This window comes from Polistes dominula, unplaced genomic scaffold, assembly GCF_049000335.1.
Source record: "Polistes dominula isolate Pdom_NZ unplaced genomic scaffold, Pdom_raw_medaka contig_73, whole genome shotgun sequence".
In the NCBI taxonomy this organism is placed as follows: domain Eukaryota; kingdom Metazoa; phylum Arthropoda; class Insecta; order Hymenoptera; family Vespidae; genus Polistes; species Polistes dominula.
The window spans coordinates 2,133,876-2,154,753 of record NW_028300951.1 but is presented as its reverse complement, the minus strand read 5'-3'; the positions used below and the strand labels follow the sequence as shown (position 1 = coordinate 2,154,753).

General features: G+C 30.6%; 2 protein-coding genes, 1 long non-coding RNA gene and 1 pseudogene across 3 annotated transcripts in view; 2 read left to right on the top strand and 2 right to left on the bottom strand.

Annotated features, from left to right (window-relative positions):
* The window catches only part of LOC107063834 (uncharacterized), a 192,653-nt gene extending 188,256 nt beyond the window's left edge, over positions 1-4,397 (bottom strand). Inside the window, 1 exon segment of the mRNA XM_015315954.2 lies at positions 4,260-4,397. The gene's annotated coding sequence lies outside the window, so the exon portion shown is untranslated.
* Positions 22-2,498, top strand: LOC149032628 (tubulin monoglutamylase TTLL4). Its single transcript, XM_089172301.1, has one exon. The coding sequence runs from the start codon at positions 468-470 to the stop codon at positions 2,337-2,339; it is 1,872 nt and encodes a 623-aa protein (XP_089028427.1). The 5' UTR covers positions 22-467; the 3' UTR covers positions 2,340-2,498.
* Positions 2,497-4,385, top strand: LOC107063833 (tubulin monoglutamylase TTLL4 pseudogene; annotated as a pseudogene).
* A 3,184-nt stretch (positions 4,398-7,581) lies between the features above and the next one.
* On the bottom strand, positions 7,582-14,556 carry LOC149032627 (uncharacterized). Its single transcript, XR_016176423.1, has 3 exons — positions 14,408-14,556; positions 14,188-14,275; positions 7,582-14,037 (listed from the first exon to the last, which is right to left on the bottom strand). It is a non-coding gene; the product is annotated as an uncharacterized LOC149032627 (long non-coding RNA).
* Between the last annotated feature and the right edge of the window lie 6,322 nt (positions 14,557-20,878).

Here is a 20,878-nt window from a genome sequence, read left to right as displayed (position 1 = left end):
TTTATATAACAACAAAATTCTTTGATAATAAGAATACATTTTCAAGTATTCTTTTAGATTACATCCTATTGGTTCTTAGATTAAAGGTAAGTATACAATCAATAAAAATTTATATTTCCTAATAATTAACGAAACCCATAGAATGTTTCGTAGCGTTATTCTAAAAGGTTCCTTCTTATTGGTTTCTAAATTAAAGTAAGTATCCAATCAACAAAAATCAACATTTTTATATACCTGAACACATAAACTAATATATTCCGTTCACTACAAATTAACTTAATAAATTAACGCAACTCATCAGAATGTTTCGTCGCATAATACTAAATTTTCCGTAGTAAATAAGAAAAATAAAAGGAAAAAAGAAAAATAAAAAAAAAATGTAAACACAAAAGGTATAAGCATATTTTAAACAAAACAAAAAAGGTAAGATACAAAAAAAATATCATTAAAGAAAAGAAGTTTTTATTATGAGGATACGTAAGAAGAAGAAGAAGAACAAGAATTATAATAATAATAATAATAATAAAAAGGAGGTATCAACGTGTACAAGCTACGGCAAATTATGGAGGAATGACGAGTTCGAAAACGACGAAGGGTTTGAGTACGAAGAGATAACCGAAAGGCTTTTAACGTTGACGATGACCAGGATACTACACAGAGGACGAACAAAGTTGCTGACCATCGATGGTGATCTTTCTTCTTCTTATTCTTCTTCTTTCTTTCCATCAAGAACCGATCACCAAGTTGACAAGAAAAAGTCGAAACTACCGATGCGAGATAGCCTCTTTGCTAACGTACCACCGTACATCATCTTCCACTTGTACGACAAGAACGGTGCGTCGTCATTACCTGAAGAAATTACGAGACACCTGCTATGGTGGCATACCAAGAACTTCTCACCGCGTATGATACGATTGACGGTTCTCAAATCGGGATTTACCATGACCGATAATTCTATGGACAATTGGTCCGGTACTTGGTGCAATAATTTCACATATTTACGTACCAATAATAAACTCAAGAGATATCAAAAGATCAATCATTTTCCAAATTGTCGTGAATTAACGAATAAAATTAATTTATGGAAAAATTATCATAGAATGGTTAAGAAATATGGTAAAAAATCATACGATTATATGCCACAATCATATATTCTACCTAACGATAATAACAAATTAAAAAGATTTATGAATAAAACGAATGGTATTACGTGGATCATAAAACCAGGAGATTGTTGCGCCGGTCATGGTATTCGTTTGGTTTCACGTTATTACGATATACCGAAAAAATCTTCTTACCTGGCTCAACGTTACATTTGCAATCCAAGTTTGATAGACGGTTATAAATACGATTTACGTTTGTACGTACTCTTAACATCAATTGATCCTCTTAGGATGTTCCTTTACACCGAAGGTTTGGTTAGATTTGCCACAGTTAAATATCAAAATAGACTTGATAATCTTTACGATCGTTTCATGCACCTGACCAATACCTCAATTAACAAACTCAATCCTACGTTTCGTGGAAATGACGATCTTAACAAACAACAGGGTAACATGTGGTCACTGACCGCATTATGGAATTATCTTCGTTTCAAGAAACATGCCGATATCAAATTAATTTGGGAAAAGATTAAACGTATCGTTATCAAAAGTATTATTTCTGCCGAATATTCTCTAATAAGTGGTATGAAAAAATCTAACAATCCTTCTAATTATAACAATTGTCAATTGTTCGGTTTTGATATATTACTGGATGTTAATTTGGAACCATGGTTATTGGAAATAAACGATTGTCCATCGATGGAAACTGAAACAACATTGTGCGCAATTGTTAAAGGACAACTCGCGTGTGATTTGTTAAATCTCATTGGTTTTCACGTGCCGGATATTTTAACAACTAATGATTTAAACAATATCAAAGATATATCGAATGAAACTTTATACTGTTACGATCGTTATTTATACGATACCGTATTGTCGGATATTGGTAAAACGAAAAAACAATTGTTCGAAGATAATAATAACGTACGTGATAAATATTTAAATATAATATTAAAAATGTTAACACCAGACGATGTGAAAGTATTGATAAGACACGAGGATGAACTATCGCAGATTGGTAAATTCGAAAAAATTTTCCCAACGTGTAACACGTACGAGTACTTCAAGTACTTCGACAACTTAAGTTACTACAACATGTTACTAGATGCGTGGGAACACACGTACGGTAATGATAGGCTGCAAGGTATCGACAGGTTGAGAAAATTGTGCGAGAAGAAATATCACTTGATACAAAATCGATCGTTCAAAAATATTCCTGAATTAATGAATACTTGATTAACTATATCTAAACCGGTCCCGTTTAGTTTTTTTTTCTTACATATTTTTATTACTAACAACAGTTAATAATCAATACTTTATATATCTATATATATATACTTGTAATATTCGATATTCAACTAACATCTGATCGATGTTTTGAAAAATCAGAGTACCTGTCAACAAATTTTAGGGGTTAAACTAATCGTTAAATTGAAAATGTACGAATTACAAAATATATAATTAACATAATTATTAAAATAATTATTCTAATCATTTCTCGTGTGAAGATAAAAATGTAAAAAAAGAAAATACCAAGATTAAACAAGAATTATGATGAACGTTTCAACAAATACGACAAACGGAAGGTTAAGTTCATTTTCTAATGAATATAGTGAACAAAATGAGGAAGATTTGTACGAATTGATAACGGAATATCTATTATTATTATCGTGTTCATCATTAAAAAATAATAAAACACCGATTATCGATAAGATTGATTTGAAAAATGAATTGCCACTTCGTTCAAGTTTATTTCCACACGTATCACCTTACATTGAATTTCAATCGTATGACGTAAAAAATGTCCGATACTTTCCCCGTGAGATTCAAGGACGTTTGCAATGGGATTTGACAACTAGCACGCCAATGATCGTAAGAAGAATCGTAAGAAACACGGGATTTTTATTGTCAACCGGTTGCGTCAATTGGTGCGGTACTTGGAACGAAATCATGTACACGTATAGTTTCTCAAATTTAAAAAATTTTCAAAAGGTCAATCATTTTCCTGGTTCGTACGAGATCGGACACAAGGATCGTTTGTGTAGAAATTTTAGCAAAATGATTTTACTACATGGTAGAAAAAAATTCGATTTTGTACCAAACACTTACGTATTACCCAACGATTTGGATTCTTTGTTAAAAATTTGGAAAAAAACTGATGGTACGAATAAAAAATGGATAATAAAACCTGCAGCATCGTCACGTGGTCGTGGTATCAAAGTAATCAGTAAGAAAAATCAAATACCTAAAACGCATAATTGTATGATAATACAACGTTACTTGTCTAAACCTAAATTGATAAATGATACAAAATTTGATTTGAGATTGTACGTACTTGTCACGAGTATCGATCCATTGAGAATATATTTGTATGATAATGGTTTGGTCAGATTTGCCAGTAACAAATACAAAGATAGTTTGTCAAATTTGAACGATCGTTTTATGCATCTAACAAACTATAGTATCAACAAGTATTCCTCTGATTATACAAAAAACGACAACGTGGATTCTTGCAAGGGTCACAAATGGTCAATCAAATGTCTTTGGAATCATTTGGAAAAACAATCTATCAACACGACAAACATAATCAAAAAAATACACGATATGATAGTTAAGACTATTGTTTCTGCTGAAACATGTGTTAATAATTTTTCACGTGTATACGCTAATTCTTGGTACAATTGTTACGAATTATTCGGCATCGATGTTTTATTAGACGAAAATTTGAAACCATGGTTATTGGAAGTTAATGCTTGTCCAAGTTTACAAATTTCATCGGTGTTGGATGAAAAAATTAAAAGTTCATTAGTCAAGGATACCTTGAATTTAGTTTGTTATCAAATACCATTAGAATTATCCAACGATTATTCGCGTCGTTTAACAACAACCAAGAACGAACGTACAACAACAACAACCATTTGTCATGATTTTCGTTTGTACGAAAAAACATTGACAAATCGTGAAAAATTAAAACAATTACGATTTATATCCGATAAAAAATTACGTTGTCATTATTTAAACGATATATTGAATGAATTAACGTCAGACGATGTTAGACGATTGATACAATACGAAGATGAATTAAATCGATTAGGTTCTTATCAAAAAATCTTTCCTACCAAAGATACACACAAATATTTCAAATATTTCACTTACTTGAGTTATTACAATCGATTGTTCGATGCATGGGAAACAACTTATGGTTGGAAAAGGAACGAGGCTATTCACAGATTACGCGAATTGTGTAACAAAAAATTTCATTTGAAACGTCACGATGATTAACGTCAATTTTTCTTCTTCTTCTTCTTCTTCTTCTTCTTTCTTGTCATTTTCATTTTGTTATCGAATGTCAACGAAATTTTTCGTAAATTCGTCAATGATGTTTTAGAGTAAAAGTTCTTGAAAAAAAAAAAAAAAAAAACAAGAAAAAAAAACTGACAAGAAAATTAATTTCTACACACAATCATAATCTTTGTGAAGGAAATAATGAGTTTCGTGTCTCTGTAACAGTCAAACCCCCGGTTTAATAAATCTGTACTGACAATTTAATGTCTCTATTGTGACCGCGACGGTCGACTCAGTACTGGCAACTGAACTTGATTAAGTTAATACGAAAGGGGACCAGATTTCTTCGCTTCCGCCCTTTAAATTCAATTACTAAACAGTTCTACACTAGTTAAAACATCATATATCAGTTTTATACAGAGGAAGTAAAGATTCGATGGGATTCATATATATATATATATATCTTCATCGTCTCTTATGCTAACTTTTGACATTTTTTTCTTTTAAATTTTGTTTCAATTTTAAATCTAATATTACAATATTTTTGTATTATAAATAAATTCTAGATATTTTATTATTTACAATTTTAATAATTGTTAAACGAAATATCTAAATGATCAACGTTGTAAATATAAATATAGAATGGTATTGATATATTTTATATTTGATAAAAAAAATAAATATACGAAAGTGAATTCAAAAAGTTGCGTGACTATATCTTTTATATAAAAAAAAAACCATACTTTTCAAGTCCTTTATTTATAATCAAAAAATATTATTACATTTATATGAAAGAAATAAATTGAACCAACTAATATTCTAAACCATGATCTTGAATTTATGAAACCTTGATACTTACAAAACCCTAATATGTAAATCTCAATCTTTAATATTCCCCCTTTTCAACACAACCACTTGTCATTACTTTCTTTCTTAAAACAATGCGTATAATAAATTCTATCACATACATAACACACACCTCTCTCTCTCTCTCTCTCTCTCTTTCATGTGTATAAAATTTCAATTAGAATTCAATTTTCATTTAATAATTTATTAATCATAATCATTAACATTTATTTAATTATTGAATGCATTATCAAACGTAAAAACAAAATTGAAAAAAAAAGAAAAAGGAAAAGAAAAGAAAAATCTAATGATAAAAAAAAAAAGAAAAAAATATATATATATAAACGAAGGTTTATCGTGTGTGTATGTCGTATGATGGGTGGGGTGTAACACAAAAACATCATGCGAGATCATATGCGTTCTTTGTAACCATGACTTATATACGAGAGGCAAATGATCGTTCGAAGACAATGGATTGTCCGCACCAGTGCCGCGACGGTCAATGAATTGATATCGTTATTGTAACAACATAATAGACATATTTTCTTATTGAGATTGCAGTACCCGTCGTCGTCGTCGTCGTCGTCGTAGTCGTCGTAGTCATCGTATGCGTGGTGCTACGTAAGTACGTGCCAAGCCGGCATCGTCTTTATGAATGTACTCATTCATACGCGAAGAGACTTCACGATAGTTGTGTATAGGTATGTGTGTTGTGTGTTGCGTAACGAACACGTAGCCTTCTACGTGTGTAAGGCTAAGGACCTCTTCTTCTTGACCGAGAGAAAAAGAAAGAAAGAGAAAGAAAGAGAGAGAGAGAGAGAGAGAGAGAGAGAGAAGTGGTAAAGGGTGAAGAAATGACTTGCACTCTTGTATGAAAGCAATTACTTTTAAAAATATTAGAAAATATGTTTTTTAAAATTATTTTTATAATAAAGATTGATCTTTTATTATTATATTCTAGAATATATTATATTTCTATATTTTTAATAAAATTATATAAATTAACATTATAATATAATAAATATATATATATATATATATAATTTAATATGTAAAATATAACTTGTGCACTCTTGTAAAAAAGAAATAACTTTTAGAAACAACAACAAATATATTTTTTCAACTCTTTATAAAAGATTAAAGATTTTATTATTATATTCTAGAATTATTAAATTTCTATATTTGTAATAAAATTATAATTAAAATTATATATAATATATAAAACATTATAAAAATATTAATTATTGTCGAAAAAGGAAATCGTTTAAACGTTATATATCATATAAAATGATGATCAAAAAATAATAATCACTTACATTTAAGATTTCTCTATATAATGTGTATGTTTCCTATAATTACGTTTATATATATATATATATACTATTATACATAAAAAAGAAAGAATATAACGGTTAATGATTTCGACTCGTATTATTTGCAATTCGCGTGAGGATCGGAGATTTTTTTTTTTTCTTCCAGGTAAGATTAATAACGATCATATATGATAGCAAACAAGAGAAAGAGAGAGAGAGAAAGAAAGAAAAAATGAGAGAGAAAGAAAGAGTTAGAGAAATCGTTGAAAGAAATATAAAAAAAATATACGATCCCATTTTCAAAGTATCACGGTCGAGCCCGTCAAAAACTCGTTTCTAAATGGATGTTACCTTTTGACAGATACAAATTCGTTGGCTAAACGACCGATAATTATGGAAAATGTTGGAAGTAGTTACACGTCCTACAACCACATTTGCTAACATACGTGTTGGCACATTTGCTTTTCTACGAAGTAAAGTGAACGTCGTCTAATGCAACATTATTACTGTCTACTTTGCTGAGAAATAGAAATAGAAATAAAAATAGAAAAATAGAAAAAAAAGAAAAAAAAAAAAGGAAGAGAAAGAAAGAGAGAAAAAGAGAGAGAGATGGAGAGAATCATTTGAAGAAAATATATTTTATAAATATATATATATATATGCATATATATAGTATGCAAGCACATATGTCTTTCTGCGTACGTAATTAGCCTTCTTCATGCATTTATATCGTGATTATCCGAACGGTGATCGAGAGACTGGCTTGTGTGTATTATGAACACTTTCAAGGTTTACTTTCAACTCTATTTGTATCTCTAGTTTTTTCTTCATTTTATTTTCTTTTTATTTTTTTTTTTTTTTTTTATTGTATTTTATCTTATAATTTTCTTTTTCTAGAAATATATATTCTCGAAGTAAAAAAAAAAGATGATCTAAATCGCATTAGCAGTTTACTTACGATACTCGTTTGATCATTTATCGAATAATATACTCTGTTTATTAGGTCAGTATTTCTTAATTATTGTTAATTTATATTTTATTTGTTTCTTTTTTTTTTTTTTTGAAATCCTATTTACGAAGCAACAACTTTAATTGCGATTATTTTATTTAATAACGTATAACATATAGCACACGAGTCACAGGAAAAATAATTTAAATATATATATATATATATATATAATTTTCAAATCAGCCCCCTCATTCTAAAGAAATTTTCATTTGAGAAAAAAAAAACAGAAGTTTTCTTTACCAGTTAGATCGGTTTGATCCATTAATCTATCGGTCCTCACGTTATATCAATATTTATAGTCTCTCTCTCACTCTCTCTCTTCTAATCTCAAATAGGAAGTAACAGTGTTAGAGTATACGTCGTATGGTGTATATATGGTGTAACCAAGGATAAACTATTTTCTACATAGATCCAGTGTCAAGTATCTAACGTATATTATGTACATAAGTACAGCATTAAACGATGCGGGCAGATGGGTTAGAGATCTTTTCAATAACCCAACACCTACACATAAAAACATGTATATACATAAACATGCATATTATTCACTTATACACATGAATTATATGTAAGAAGTGTCGGATAAAAGAAGAAGAAGAAGAAGAAGAAGAAGAACCCACTATTTCTCAAAAGGCACACCACCATACTAAACATAAGATCGATATCGCATTGAATTTACATAGAGGAATGAAAAGACATGCGTAAAATTATCACGTGATTTCTTACGCTTAGAAATTTTTTTATAAACAATCATCGATCATTCTCTTCTACTTTCATTCATTTAATCGTACGATCATTAATCATAGTTTTTATTTTTTTTTATTATTATTATTAATATCGATGTATAGAAAAATATTCGAATTTAATTCGTTGTTAATTCATTTTTTGTTACGTATTCAATATATATATATATATTACATGAATCTTTGTTTAATATTATATTATTATTTTGGATAGAATAATAAAACTTTATTTTTAGTATATTTTTTTATAATTCGAAATATAAATAACAAAAATATAAAACAGTATGGTTATGGTGAATTCGGCTGCGGTGATTGTAGTAGAGGGTTGGGGTTAGGGTGGATGTGGGGGTGGATGTGGGGGCGTGCACGGTCTCTCGATAACGACTTAATAAACCACTATGTAGCTCGAGTTGGATAGCAAAAGAGAGAAAGGAACATAATAAGAAGAATAAGAATAAAAATAAGAAGAAGAGGAAGAAGAGTAGAAGGAAGAAGGGTCGAGGGCACGCGTGGGGTAGACAAGCGTGTGTGTGCGCGCGCGTCAGCGCATGCGAGACACGAGCACACGCACGCACGCACGAACGCACGAGTTTATTCTCAGGTGCATCGCGTGCCCCCCATCCACCACACCCACGCGTCTCACGTTTAGTATAACCAACACTATATCATGCATTCGTCGTTTATATATTTAAATGTGTGTGTGTGTGTCTCTGTGTGTGTGTATGTAAAATATGTACCTACTTTCTCGTAAATTTTTATGTTATCTTTTCAAACGTGAATTAATTTAAGAACAAAATTGAAATTGTTAATGTTATAGAAAGTTGTTATAATTTTTCTTTTCTATTTCTTTTTTTAAATATCATAAATAATAGGTAATTCCTAAATTATTAAGTTATATTATTAATTAATAATATAATTAATATATTAATTATAATTAAACTATACTGCAGTGAATACTATACAAATTTCCTAACTAAAAAAACGTTGTTTTTGGTATTGAATAATCAATTATTTATGCTTGTCATATTATTGTAAAAATAAAAATAAAAGTAGAACCATTAAAGTCTTAAATCTGAAACATATTTAAATTGAACGTTTTATTGACAAACATATTTCAAATCTTTTGTAAACCTGTGCAGATGTAAAATCAATGTTATATTTAATGTTTCTATGTGTGCCTTCAGAAATGCATTTTTATACATATATTATAAAACGTAGGAGAAGAATCAAAAAGGTTTGTTGTTAAATCCAACGAAGATCACCTGTAACAAAAAAGAAAACTATATTAATCATATAATCAAGTGATAAAATAATAGCCTGACATATAAATCGTCCAATTGGCAGATGCACTTTTTAATTAAATTCTCTGTTTATTTTTATCAAATATCTATTTAACGTTGCAATGAAATTAAATTTAAACGCGTGATCTTACATTTACAAAAAATAAAAAAAATAAAAAGGGAAAAGTACAAGTATTAGATTACTAAAAAAAAATAATATCCGACAATTATTATAGAATACTTTTTTAAACAACGTTATATAAAAAGGAAAACTCTTGCAAAATTAATAAAATACGATCAAAGTGAAAAATCTTAAAGACAAAAAAAAAAAGAGATTACTTTAATATTAAAAAGACGATAATTAGGTTTCAAAATGTAATAAAAATGGAATTTAAATATTTTGACTCGAACTAACTAAACACATGTGCACCTTTTTGACGATATAGACACGAATCTAGTGTCTCAAGGAGATGGAATGGTCCATCATCTCCAATTACAACTAGAAATTAATGACGAGCAAAACAATAAAATATAAAATTTGACTAAAGAGTCATTCTCTAAAGGTTCAAACTTGCTGTTGAACGTTTGAAAATAACTCAATAGCATGTAGTTGCCCTCTTGAGCCACAATTAAGTGGGGGCCTCTTCGGCATTAAGCCTCTTCTTTCTTCGTTCCATGAAAACTGCATTTGGACATTTCCTACGTGCGAACAAGATAAGATCTTTCATACTAATTTTGCAAATGAACTCGTATTTTGTTATGATTCTAATTCTCAATTATTCAAAAATTAATTTACATTTCGCGTTCACTTTTCTAGCTCGTGGACCATCAATGAACTTAAAGTTCATTGATCATACACGAGGAACATTTAATCGAATGTCCAAGCAGATAATAATTTCCCTCGATGACCTAATAACACTTCGCACTTTTACTGTCGAGTAATAAAATCGAATTGAAATAAATAGTGCAATAAATGTAATGCATTTTCTTGCAATACTTTCATTTTATTAATATGTTATATTTAATTATATTAAATAATTCCAGCTGTAAGGCGAAATCGCGATAGTGCGTAGTGCTAATCCTGAAATACTTAAAACTAAGTATCAAATGCATCAAAGAATTTGCGAATATGATTTGACTCTATCTCGTTCGAGATAAAATCGAAGTAGAAATGAATCTTTCAAATGGTTGCAAATACCTTTGAATCATGATACATAATAAAGATCACAGAATAGTTACAAAATAAATTAACAAATCAAACATAATATAGAATGAGATGATAAAATTTTGTAACAATTCTGTATAAACCAGGAGGCGGAATTTCCACTCCGGAGTGGAAGTAAGAAGTCTAATGCCTTTCCTGGATCCTACCTACTTAAAATTAAAGTTTTCACATTCATTCAAAGAAGTATGCTACCTGCCTGCCTATTATCCATATTTTTACCCATTTTAAGAAAAAACATACATACCCACCCACTCACTCCACGGTTCTCACACATACCACCAGGGTGCAAAAGCCTAAACTAGAGAGCATGCCCCGGGGCACCTCCGACACCCTAGCTCAACCACGTTTTCTGAACTTATATGCTAATGGGTATACGTACGTTTTGCTGTAATCGACTGCCAAGGCTAATGATTATTGCATATAAAACTAAAGCAAAAATACAAGTATACACTAGCATAATATGCATACTAGTAATATACAAGTATATCAAAGTTTCCACAAATAAATGCAGTAACTCTACTATGCAAACGAGATTATCAAACAAATTAGAAATATTTAATATAAATATAAGAATACAGAAACGTGATATGAGGAAGTAGTGCTTTGAGTATTTAATGATGTATTAAATGAATAAAAAATATCGCGAAACGATGTACAATACACACTACCTAATACGCACACACAGGTGTAAAGTACATCGTGCAATCACTAGCACAATAACAGCCGCCAATAGGGGGAAAAAACTAAAACTAAACCCACGCTAACTGTTTCTCACCCATACGTGTAACACCTGGGCACACGCATAGATGAGAACGCAGAAAGTATGGGGGGGAGAAACGGGAGATTAGTATATTAGAAGCTGAAAATCCTGATCTAAAAAATATGATTAACACATATATAAATATATCAAAAGATTTTAATAAAAATTCATCTAAGCGACTAAGGACTCTACAAGTCATTTGGTGAATAATGACTTAAACAAGCGAATGAAAAAAAAAGTTACCCCATATGAAACAATTATAGCTTCGAGGTAAGGATGTATTAAAAGACTCTACAATAATGATGGATATTTTTTGCAAACCTCGGACGATTCTTTCACTAAATGGCTGTTCTAATGAAAGAACTGGGCTTTGAGCCACCATTTAATTGCCAGAATCTATCCGTCGCGAATGAGTTTGTCTTCTTGCTCATTTATTTAAAATATCAAAGTATTGATATATCAAAATTAATTTCGATTAAATAAACTATGTACGAAGCAATGCATGTAAGACATTTATTACATGCTTTTAACACGTAATAAAAAAGAGAGTGCATTTATTAATTGCATTATGAATTAAATGAATTTAACCGATGAGACAAGAAAACCTATCCTGAACTAATGATAAAACATACAATAAAACATATAATAAAATATACAATTTTCATGAGTAACTCCTAAAAAGGAATTACTCATGTGCTCGTCAATAATTTATTTAAATAATTACAACCAGTAACTCGTGCCGATTTGGACCTTTCATCCTCGGCATGATTGAGCACTGGAGGGACTTTAAATAAAAACTCACGGTTCAAGAAGTTCTGCGATGGCTCCAAAACACTCCTACTTCGCAGCAAGTATTGTAGTCTGACCATGGAAGACGATACTCGATTTGCCATTGAAGAAGATCCATCGAAGATCCATCGAAGAATTCATCCAACATCTTTGAAAGGAAGATAATCCATGGTTATATCTGTAAAATAAAATAGAACAAAACGATAAGTTATCTAGAATATTATCCAAAATCATATAAAATAAAATCGAATAAAATGTAAATAAAAATGAATACTTACAATGCATTCCAAGGAGATGCAGCTCTATTGCACCATGGTGATGCACCTCGCGTGAATCTAATAACGCGGTATAAACGAAAATAAGAAACTATAGATGAGTTTCTTATCGCGAAACCGAAATTTTATTATACGACGATCAACACTGACTCTATAATTCGCGTTTGATTTTAACTTATTACTCGCCCGATCACTGATTCTAGACTGCACTAATTCAAAGACTGCATTGCTCGCAGTCAAAGACAAGAACAAAAATTTCACTCCCGGTCACTTCACATGGGCCATTCGTGCACGATTGCAATCTGAAATTGAAATAAAAAATAATACTATTATTATCTTTACTATTACAGAAAATCAATAAAATTTTTTAGAAATTATTTAATACAAAAATATACTCACTTTGATGAATGCAGGATGACTGCAGGATGGGTCTCCTACCCTTAGGATGACGATGAGCACATGTTTAAATCGAATAAACTAACGGAGTTTCTTTACTCGAAAAAACGAAGCTTTAACATGCGACGATCAACACTGAATCTACTCTTGTCGACTTTTTTATATTTTATTTTAACACGATGCAACACACGAGAACCTCATTGCCTACGCGCTCGATTGCAATGATTTTCTGAAACATAACAAGAAAAAGAACAATTAATAACATTGTTGTAATAAAAATCAATTGAAATTATCATAGAAATGTTTGATAGTAAAATATACTTACTTTTAGTCCTCGTTGATGACTGCAGGATGGGTATCCTACACTTAGGATGACGATGTATAAAATAAAATTAAATAAAAAGTCTGAAAAGCTGAAACATACTAAAGACTATATTACAATATTTCCTGTAAATCATTTCTGAAGGCAGGGCACACATTAAAACCCTTGAATATTTTTGATAAAATATTCAATGGTAAATAGAAAGAAATAATTTAATAATCTATGAGAGTTGACATAATTAAAAGTTAAAGTTATTAAATATTTGTGAAATTGATCAAAGTATGCAACTATTTACTTGCAATATTACACATCAAGTATATAATTTTAGTATAAATATTAATTAAAAATCTTTAAAGTTGTCTAAATAAAACGGTAATTGTATCAGCAAACTCAATAAAGAGTAACATAAAAAATAAACCAGATTTTATACCATTCTATGCAATGAAAAACTTTTTAAACTATTAAAATCAAAAAGATAACGTTAGAAATAAAATTATTAAATAATTTAATACGCCTTATTTTCGTTCATGTTGTCTCGTTGAAAGATAGAAGGCTAATAAGAGGTATGTTACTACGTAACCTTGCTAGAGGAGATCTCGGGAGTGTCGAACGCTCGGCTATGATACCTATGTTATCGGCTGTTTACGTTTTGTCGTCGGAAATTCAACGAAGAAAATTCCTCGAGAAATTCCTGGAAATAAAAATACACATTTATAATAACCTATATGTCGAGTGTATTGTTTTCTTATTCTTCCTCTCTCTCTCTCACTCCTTCTCTCTCACTCTTTCTGTAGTATTTCTATACGCTTATATGCTTATATTTAAAAACAATAATGCTCACCTCGCCGTATATGGAGAAGATAAAAGAACTTGCCACAAGGTAAAAAAGGTTAGTGAATTCGTGTTATAACTCTCCCATGTTAAGAACGCTAAAAGAAAGAAAATATTAAAACACATATAAAAATTATGCATATAGTATGCATTTGATATATAACATTCGTTATATATCATTTAATATATAACAGGAAGGTGTACATTAAAATATTAATTGAAACAATTACCTGAAATTAACGGGATAACAAAATCCGCTGGAAGAAGTATACAGATGGCAGATTAAAAAATTCGAAAGATTCGCCATATTGATGTGCATAAAACAGACGCATAAGACTGGCGCGAAAATATTGCATGCGCGAAAATGTTGCGCAGTAGATCTTCTTTCCACCTATAATAAAGAAAAATTTCGAATGATTAAAATACGATATAGGACCACAAAAAATGTCAAAATATACTCAAAAAATCAAAATTGATCCATACATCCTTTATATATTATAATAGGAAGGTGTGAACCTTACAAAATATCTTTTAATTACCTGATCTTAACGGGACGATGACACTCCGATGTGTTCTCCACGAATGACGCCATGAAACTGAAGAATTCGGACGAAAGCTTGGCTGTGATTGGCTAATTCATTTTTTTGAACATGAAAAGGGTCATCACAGCTTCTTACACGGACAGAATCTGACCTTCCTCATGACCACGCTGGTCAAACTACATATGATAATTTATTTATGAAATAAATTAAAAATCATTTCTATTTTTCTAATAAATGTACACGAAACTTATAAATATTCTAAAAATAATGAATAGAATAAAGACAATGTAGACATTAAGAAATATTTGTCGCTTAGCATAAAAGAATACAATCGTATAGAAGAGAATTGTCGATATAAAAATGTCTAATATAAAATGCAGCATATGAAAGAATAAATTCCCAAAATATGTATCGATAAAGAATCCTCACAATTTAAATACTTTCAGAAATGCATAAGATGTGCATTGTTTCTAAAATGTTTACAATAACGTTTATACACAATTCACACGAAGATTATTCCACATGATTTTCTATGCTATAAGATACTACATTCTCTTTATTCTATTCATTATTTTTAGAATAATTATAAGCAATAAGTGTTAATTTTATTTGTAATCGAAAATAGAAACATACTTTTAGAACATATCAAAATTATTTTCTATTTAATGTACCTTAAATCCTATGAAATATTGAAACTAATGTACATGCACAGAAACAATCTGAAATGTAATTAGAGTATATTAGAATGATAAAATAATTGTTAAATAATTAATATAAGTGCATATTGTTATCTAATAACTTATTACATATGATCTATGTACCTTTCTCTTCAAGATTCACCTTTTAACTGAGGCATTATCCTCTATGAAAATGCTTTTATTCATTGTTGGTTATGTTATTTTCCAAATGTTGCCCATGTATGCAACACAAATAACATTCAAAATAAACAGAATTTAATATTATAACTCTCCAATTTTTACACTCTTTTCACTTCTATGTAATTACTATCTTTATAAAATGCACATGTAACTTGTAAATAATATAAGGTTAATGAATAGGATAAAAAAGAATGCAGTATAAAAGCATTATCTCATTACACACGAAAAAAACAATCAGTAGAAGAGAAACTTTGTCAAAGAAATTTATCAAACAATTGACAATCTTTTGCTTGTCACACGTATCAAAATAAATCCCTATCATAAAGGCGTGTTTTTGTACGTTATCAATACTGATACTAGAAATTTCTTTTTATACGGATGGTAAGCGATAGATTGTCAATTGTTTTACAAATTTCTTTGACAAAGTTTCTCTTCTACATGATTGTATTCTCGTGTGCCATGAAATCATTTCAATTTCATTAACAATTACATATTATTCATTACCAATTTCTTAAATATGCTTTTGCAAATGAGTATACCTATATACCTTTCTTACATTTACACACACATACACACATAAATACATATATAACATAAGAGAATGTCGAATAGAGAATCCCAAGAGTCGCGTGCTATGCGGCACGCTTAGTTTTCCTACAACACTCGAACACTCTTCTTTCTCTCTCAAACTCATTATTTATGTATCTTACTGTCTCTCTCACACTCATTGTAATTCTTTAACGTGCTCGTACATACAAAATAGTATCCATTGTTTCAGCATAGCAATAATCTAACTCGTGACGTCTATTCGTACTTTCCAAGTACGTGTGTTATACTCTCTTTCTTTCTCTTTCTCTCTCTCTCTCTCTCTCTCTCTCTCTCTCTCTTATAATACTTAATTTCATTTTCTATTTTGTTTAGTTTTCTATACTGTTTCTCCTAGCAAAATCCTATGTTACTTGTGTTATGTTCCTATTTTGCGCATGTGTGTAAAGACTCGCACGTACGTTTCTTGAGGCTGCGTCTCGGGGCCGAACGCTCCTACGAATCTAAATAAACTTCCCACATACTTTCACGGTGTACCTTCTCGTTTCAAATCGTAAAACGAGCTTTATTGGTTTTATCGTTTGCTAACGATGAATATTGTCACGCACCTTATTCCCATCGGTATTACCTATGACGATGCTTAAACCCTAACTAACACTCCCTCATCCATCCGCATGTCTCATTTTAATTTTATTATTTTTATTCTTTGAAAAATATATCTTATACATAATTAAATATATTAACAATATTTTAAACTAATGTAGAATAATCCTCGATCTCATGTAAAAAAAAAAAAAAAAAAAAAAAAATAGGAAAAATATACACGAAGATAGGGTAATTTCTTGGATGGAATATTATAAAGGGTATATGTAAAGGCACGAGGGTGCCACGAACACACCACGCGTTTAAAGTATATATAGGAATGCATATACATATATACATATGCGTGTGCGATGCACGTGCAAGCGTGTGCTCGAAGAAGCGTGAAGGTTGTGTAGAGAAAAATTCCTATGGGCTTCTTCGGTTCCCACGAGCAGGGTGCGTCAGGTGGCGAGCGTGGGGTGCACACAGTTCTCCCCCTAGTCCCCCCTCCTCCTCCTCCTCCTCCTCCTCCTCGTCCTCTCCTCTTTCTTCACCCCTGTCGAAATAGATGTAAAACTCTGATCGAGATAGTTTTCTCTCTCTTTCTCTTTTTCATTTTTGGTTCTATAAGCTCCGCCCTGCTACCATTTTCGGCACGCATCCTGCACGTGTGTACTACGCATTTTAAAAGTACGTAGGACGACGACGATTCTATGAAATCTTTTGAAGTAAGGGCTATTCGTCAAAAGGCTTACCGTTCTCAATTCTTTTTCTTGTTCTTTTTCTTTTTTCGACCCTTAGCAATGTCACCCCTTACTTCTTTCATCGTAGTACCTTCAACCCTCGTAAGCTTTTGTAACACGCGAGAAAGGGACAGAATGAAATAAAAGGTGGTGGTGAAGTGCTGGTGGTAGTAGGATGGAATAAAGGAATGTTTTACGTTTATTTAAGATTCTTCGTTTAATTTTTAATGAAAATGTATTAGAAGATGATGAAAGTTAAGGGTTGGGGATTAGGGTTGGGAAAAGTCATTAAATCTTGGCTGACTTTTAAAATAAGGGTGAGTCATGAAAAAGTAAATTCCATGGGAAGCTATTACTAAATCGTATTTTCTCAATTAATTATCCACTTTTTTTTTTTTTTTTTTTTTTGAAATTGAAGACTACCCGACTATTATGACTTCCCTTCCCTCTTATACTTCCCTTTACTTCCCTTTTCCGTAAAGTAATTAAATCAAAATGACGCGGCTATTTGTAAGGATCGTCAAGCTCGGTTAATTATGATCGTAATCGAGAATATAACGTTGATATGTTTGTTTTTTCTTTTTTTTTTTTTTCTTTTTTTTTTGTTCAATATATTTACAACGATCACATAATTTTGTATATTTATGGATACATTTTTTTAATAGTTTTTTATTCGTCAAAGCATGATTTAAAAGAAAAAAAAAAAAACGATTTCTGTTTCTCATTTTTAAAATCAAAATACACGATCGATATTAGTAAAAAAAATTATTTATAAATAATTTTAACAATTTTTTTTTTTTTTGGAATAACAAATGATTAACAACGATTGATAAATTTGTCGAATAAATGTGTCTCGACTAACAATGAAATTATTAATTAATGAATTTTGTATTTATTAATAATAGTTTTTTTTTTTGTTAATAGTAGCAGGTATCGTAAAGAAAAAAAAAGAAAAAAGACGAGTTGAAAATATGAAAGGGGGGATGTAACAAATTTGCATGGATTTACATGGATTTACATTGATTTACATGGATTCAAAGCGTGAAATCATGATCGTCGTAGTTTCGTCAGCAAATAAAAGACAGATTAGAAAACATTTCGTTCTCGTTTCTTCTTCATGTGAGAAAGAGAGAGAAAGAAAGATCATTTCGGTACTGGCAGACGCGTTTTTGTAGGACGGCGGATCGAACCGTGCGGCCACGACGCGGGGGAGCATTCCCACGAGAGAAAAGACACCAGAGAAATTATTATTAACGCTTGAAGAAGTCCTTCTTTTAACTCTTATGTGCACGTCTTATTATATTATCCTTTTTTTTATTCTTTTTATTTTTTTTTATTTTTTTTTTTTTTATCTTTCGCACTCTGTGTTTCTCAATTTCTTCGTTGCAAACGTCACCGATATCAACTTATTTTACTTTCTTTCTTTCTTTTTTATTATTATTATTATATTTATATTTTTCTATCTTTTTATTTATAGTTAAACTTATTAGAAAAATATTTAAAAAAAAAATTAATAAATAAAATACAATTTGAGTACTACTACGATCAGTTTGATTTCTCTTTTAGAATTTTTTTTTAATTTTTTGGCACTTAAGAAGAGAACAAAAATAAAGTGTAATAATAATAATAATAATAATAATAATATTTAATGTATTAAGTAATCTTACTCTACGTCGCTTTATAATAAAATAAATGTATTCCAACAAGTACTAGGAAAAAAAAAAAAGAAAAAAAAATGAAACCCAACTTAGAAAGTAATTATCCAAATATTATATTTCGTATTATATTTTGTATATATATATATACAACGTAATACAAAAAACTATTACGACGTAGTATCGACTTGTTAAAATTTCGTAATAGACAAAAAACAAAAAACGAAAGGTAATAAAAAAAACGAAAAGAAAAAAAACATCTAGACAAAAGATCATCTCACTTTTTTTCTTACCGGGTAGCTCCGGTAGCAAACATACACACACACATACACACCTATCTTACTGCCACCCAGAAAAGTTGTCATGGGTTGCAAGTAGGTAGGTAGGTAGGTAGGTAGGTAGGTTGGTTGGTTGGTTGGTTTATTGGTGGGGGTAAAAAAAAAGATCGGATCTCTCGCTAGTAAAGAAGCTCGAAATGCTTCCCACGTAATCGAAACGTGCTGAAAGCGTGCTGCTCGCGTGGCCGTTACACCAGAAAGAGAAAAAGAAAGAGAAAGAAAGAGAAAGAAAGAGAGAAGGACGCACCCAAAGAAGACGGAACCTTTCTCACGAACGAGAAGAGGACGTCAGGTGCAGGACCTCCTTCAGGAAGTACAACGGTTCCCTTTACAGGGATTCGCGACTTCTTCTACCTTCCCACGCTCCTCCAGTTGTAACGGCCAGATTCGGCTTGTCCTCTCTTAAGTCCCCTCTCCCTCATCACCCATACACTTTGCCACCGAACTTCTTCTAACCCCCACTCCACACCATTCCGAAACCCATCATACTCCCATCCCTTTCTTTCTTTTTCATACTACTCTATCCTTTTTCTTCTTCTTCTTCTTCTTCTTTTCCTACCTCACTTCACTTCACTGATATTTTTTTGTGCGTGATGAACGGCTTCGGAACATCGGAGATGATCGGGATCTTAAAAGGGGGAGGGGTGGGGAAGAGGATAACCATCCTTATGGACCAAGCCAACGAAGGAAGGCGCCCATGTCATTATTCCTAATTACAGGAAATGCTTCTTCGTATGTTTTTCTTTTGGAAAAAGAACTATATATATATATATATATAAAATAATATAATAATAAAAAATAATATTATAGAATATACTTCTTTTTTTTTTTTAATATTTGTTTGTAAAAAATACATACACGCGAGTACAACTTCGAAATAGAAATGTTTTATATTTTATAATAATAATAATAATAATAATAATAACAATATAAGTAACATAAATTTTGTGTACCAATTAAACGTATCGAGAAAAAGAATCTTCATTAGTCGCGTATATATCTAAAAAGAAATAACATTTTGTTCTCAATAAATATTTCAATGATATTAAATATATATATATATAGATAGATATGTACGTAGAAATGATTTGTTTTTTATTAATTTATTTATTTATTTTTTTTAAGTAAATTAAAGTAGACCTCTAAGGGACTTTTTTCCTTCTACAATCGCGTGTTCTTTAACGAGCATAGTTTACCAGTTGCTAAATTATTTCCGCTTCGAGAATGATCCCACCCTTCTCTTATTTCCCCTCATTTCACCCCACTTGCCTTCTCCACCTCCCCCTTGACTTCTCTATACCAAACCGGATAAAAATAATAATAATAATAATAATAATAAAAAAAAAAGAAGTAAGGGACCCAAGAGTCGATGCAAAAGTCGTTTACATTGGCAAAACGACGTTTCCCGTTTTATCTC

Bases quoted from the DNA above. Each gene is read 5' to 3' on its own strand.
- LOC149032628 (XM_089172301.1), top strand. From the start codon at position 468: ATGAGGATACGTAAGAAGAAGAAGAAGAACAAGAATTATAATAATAAT.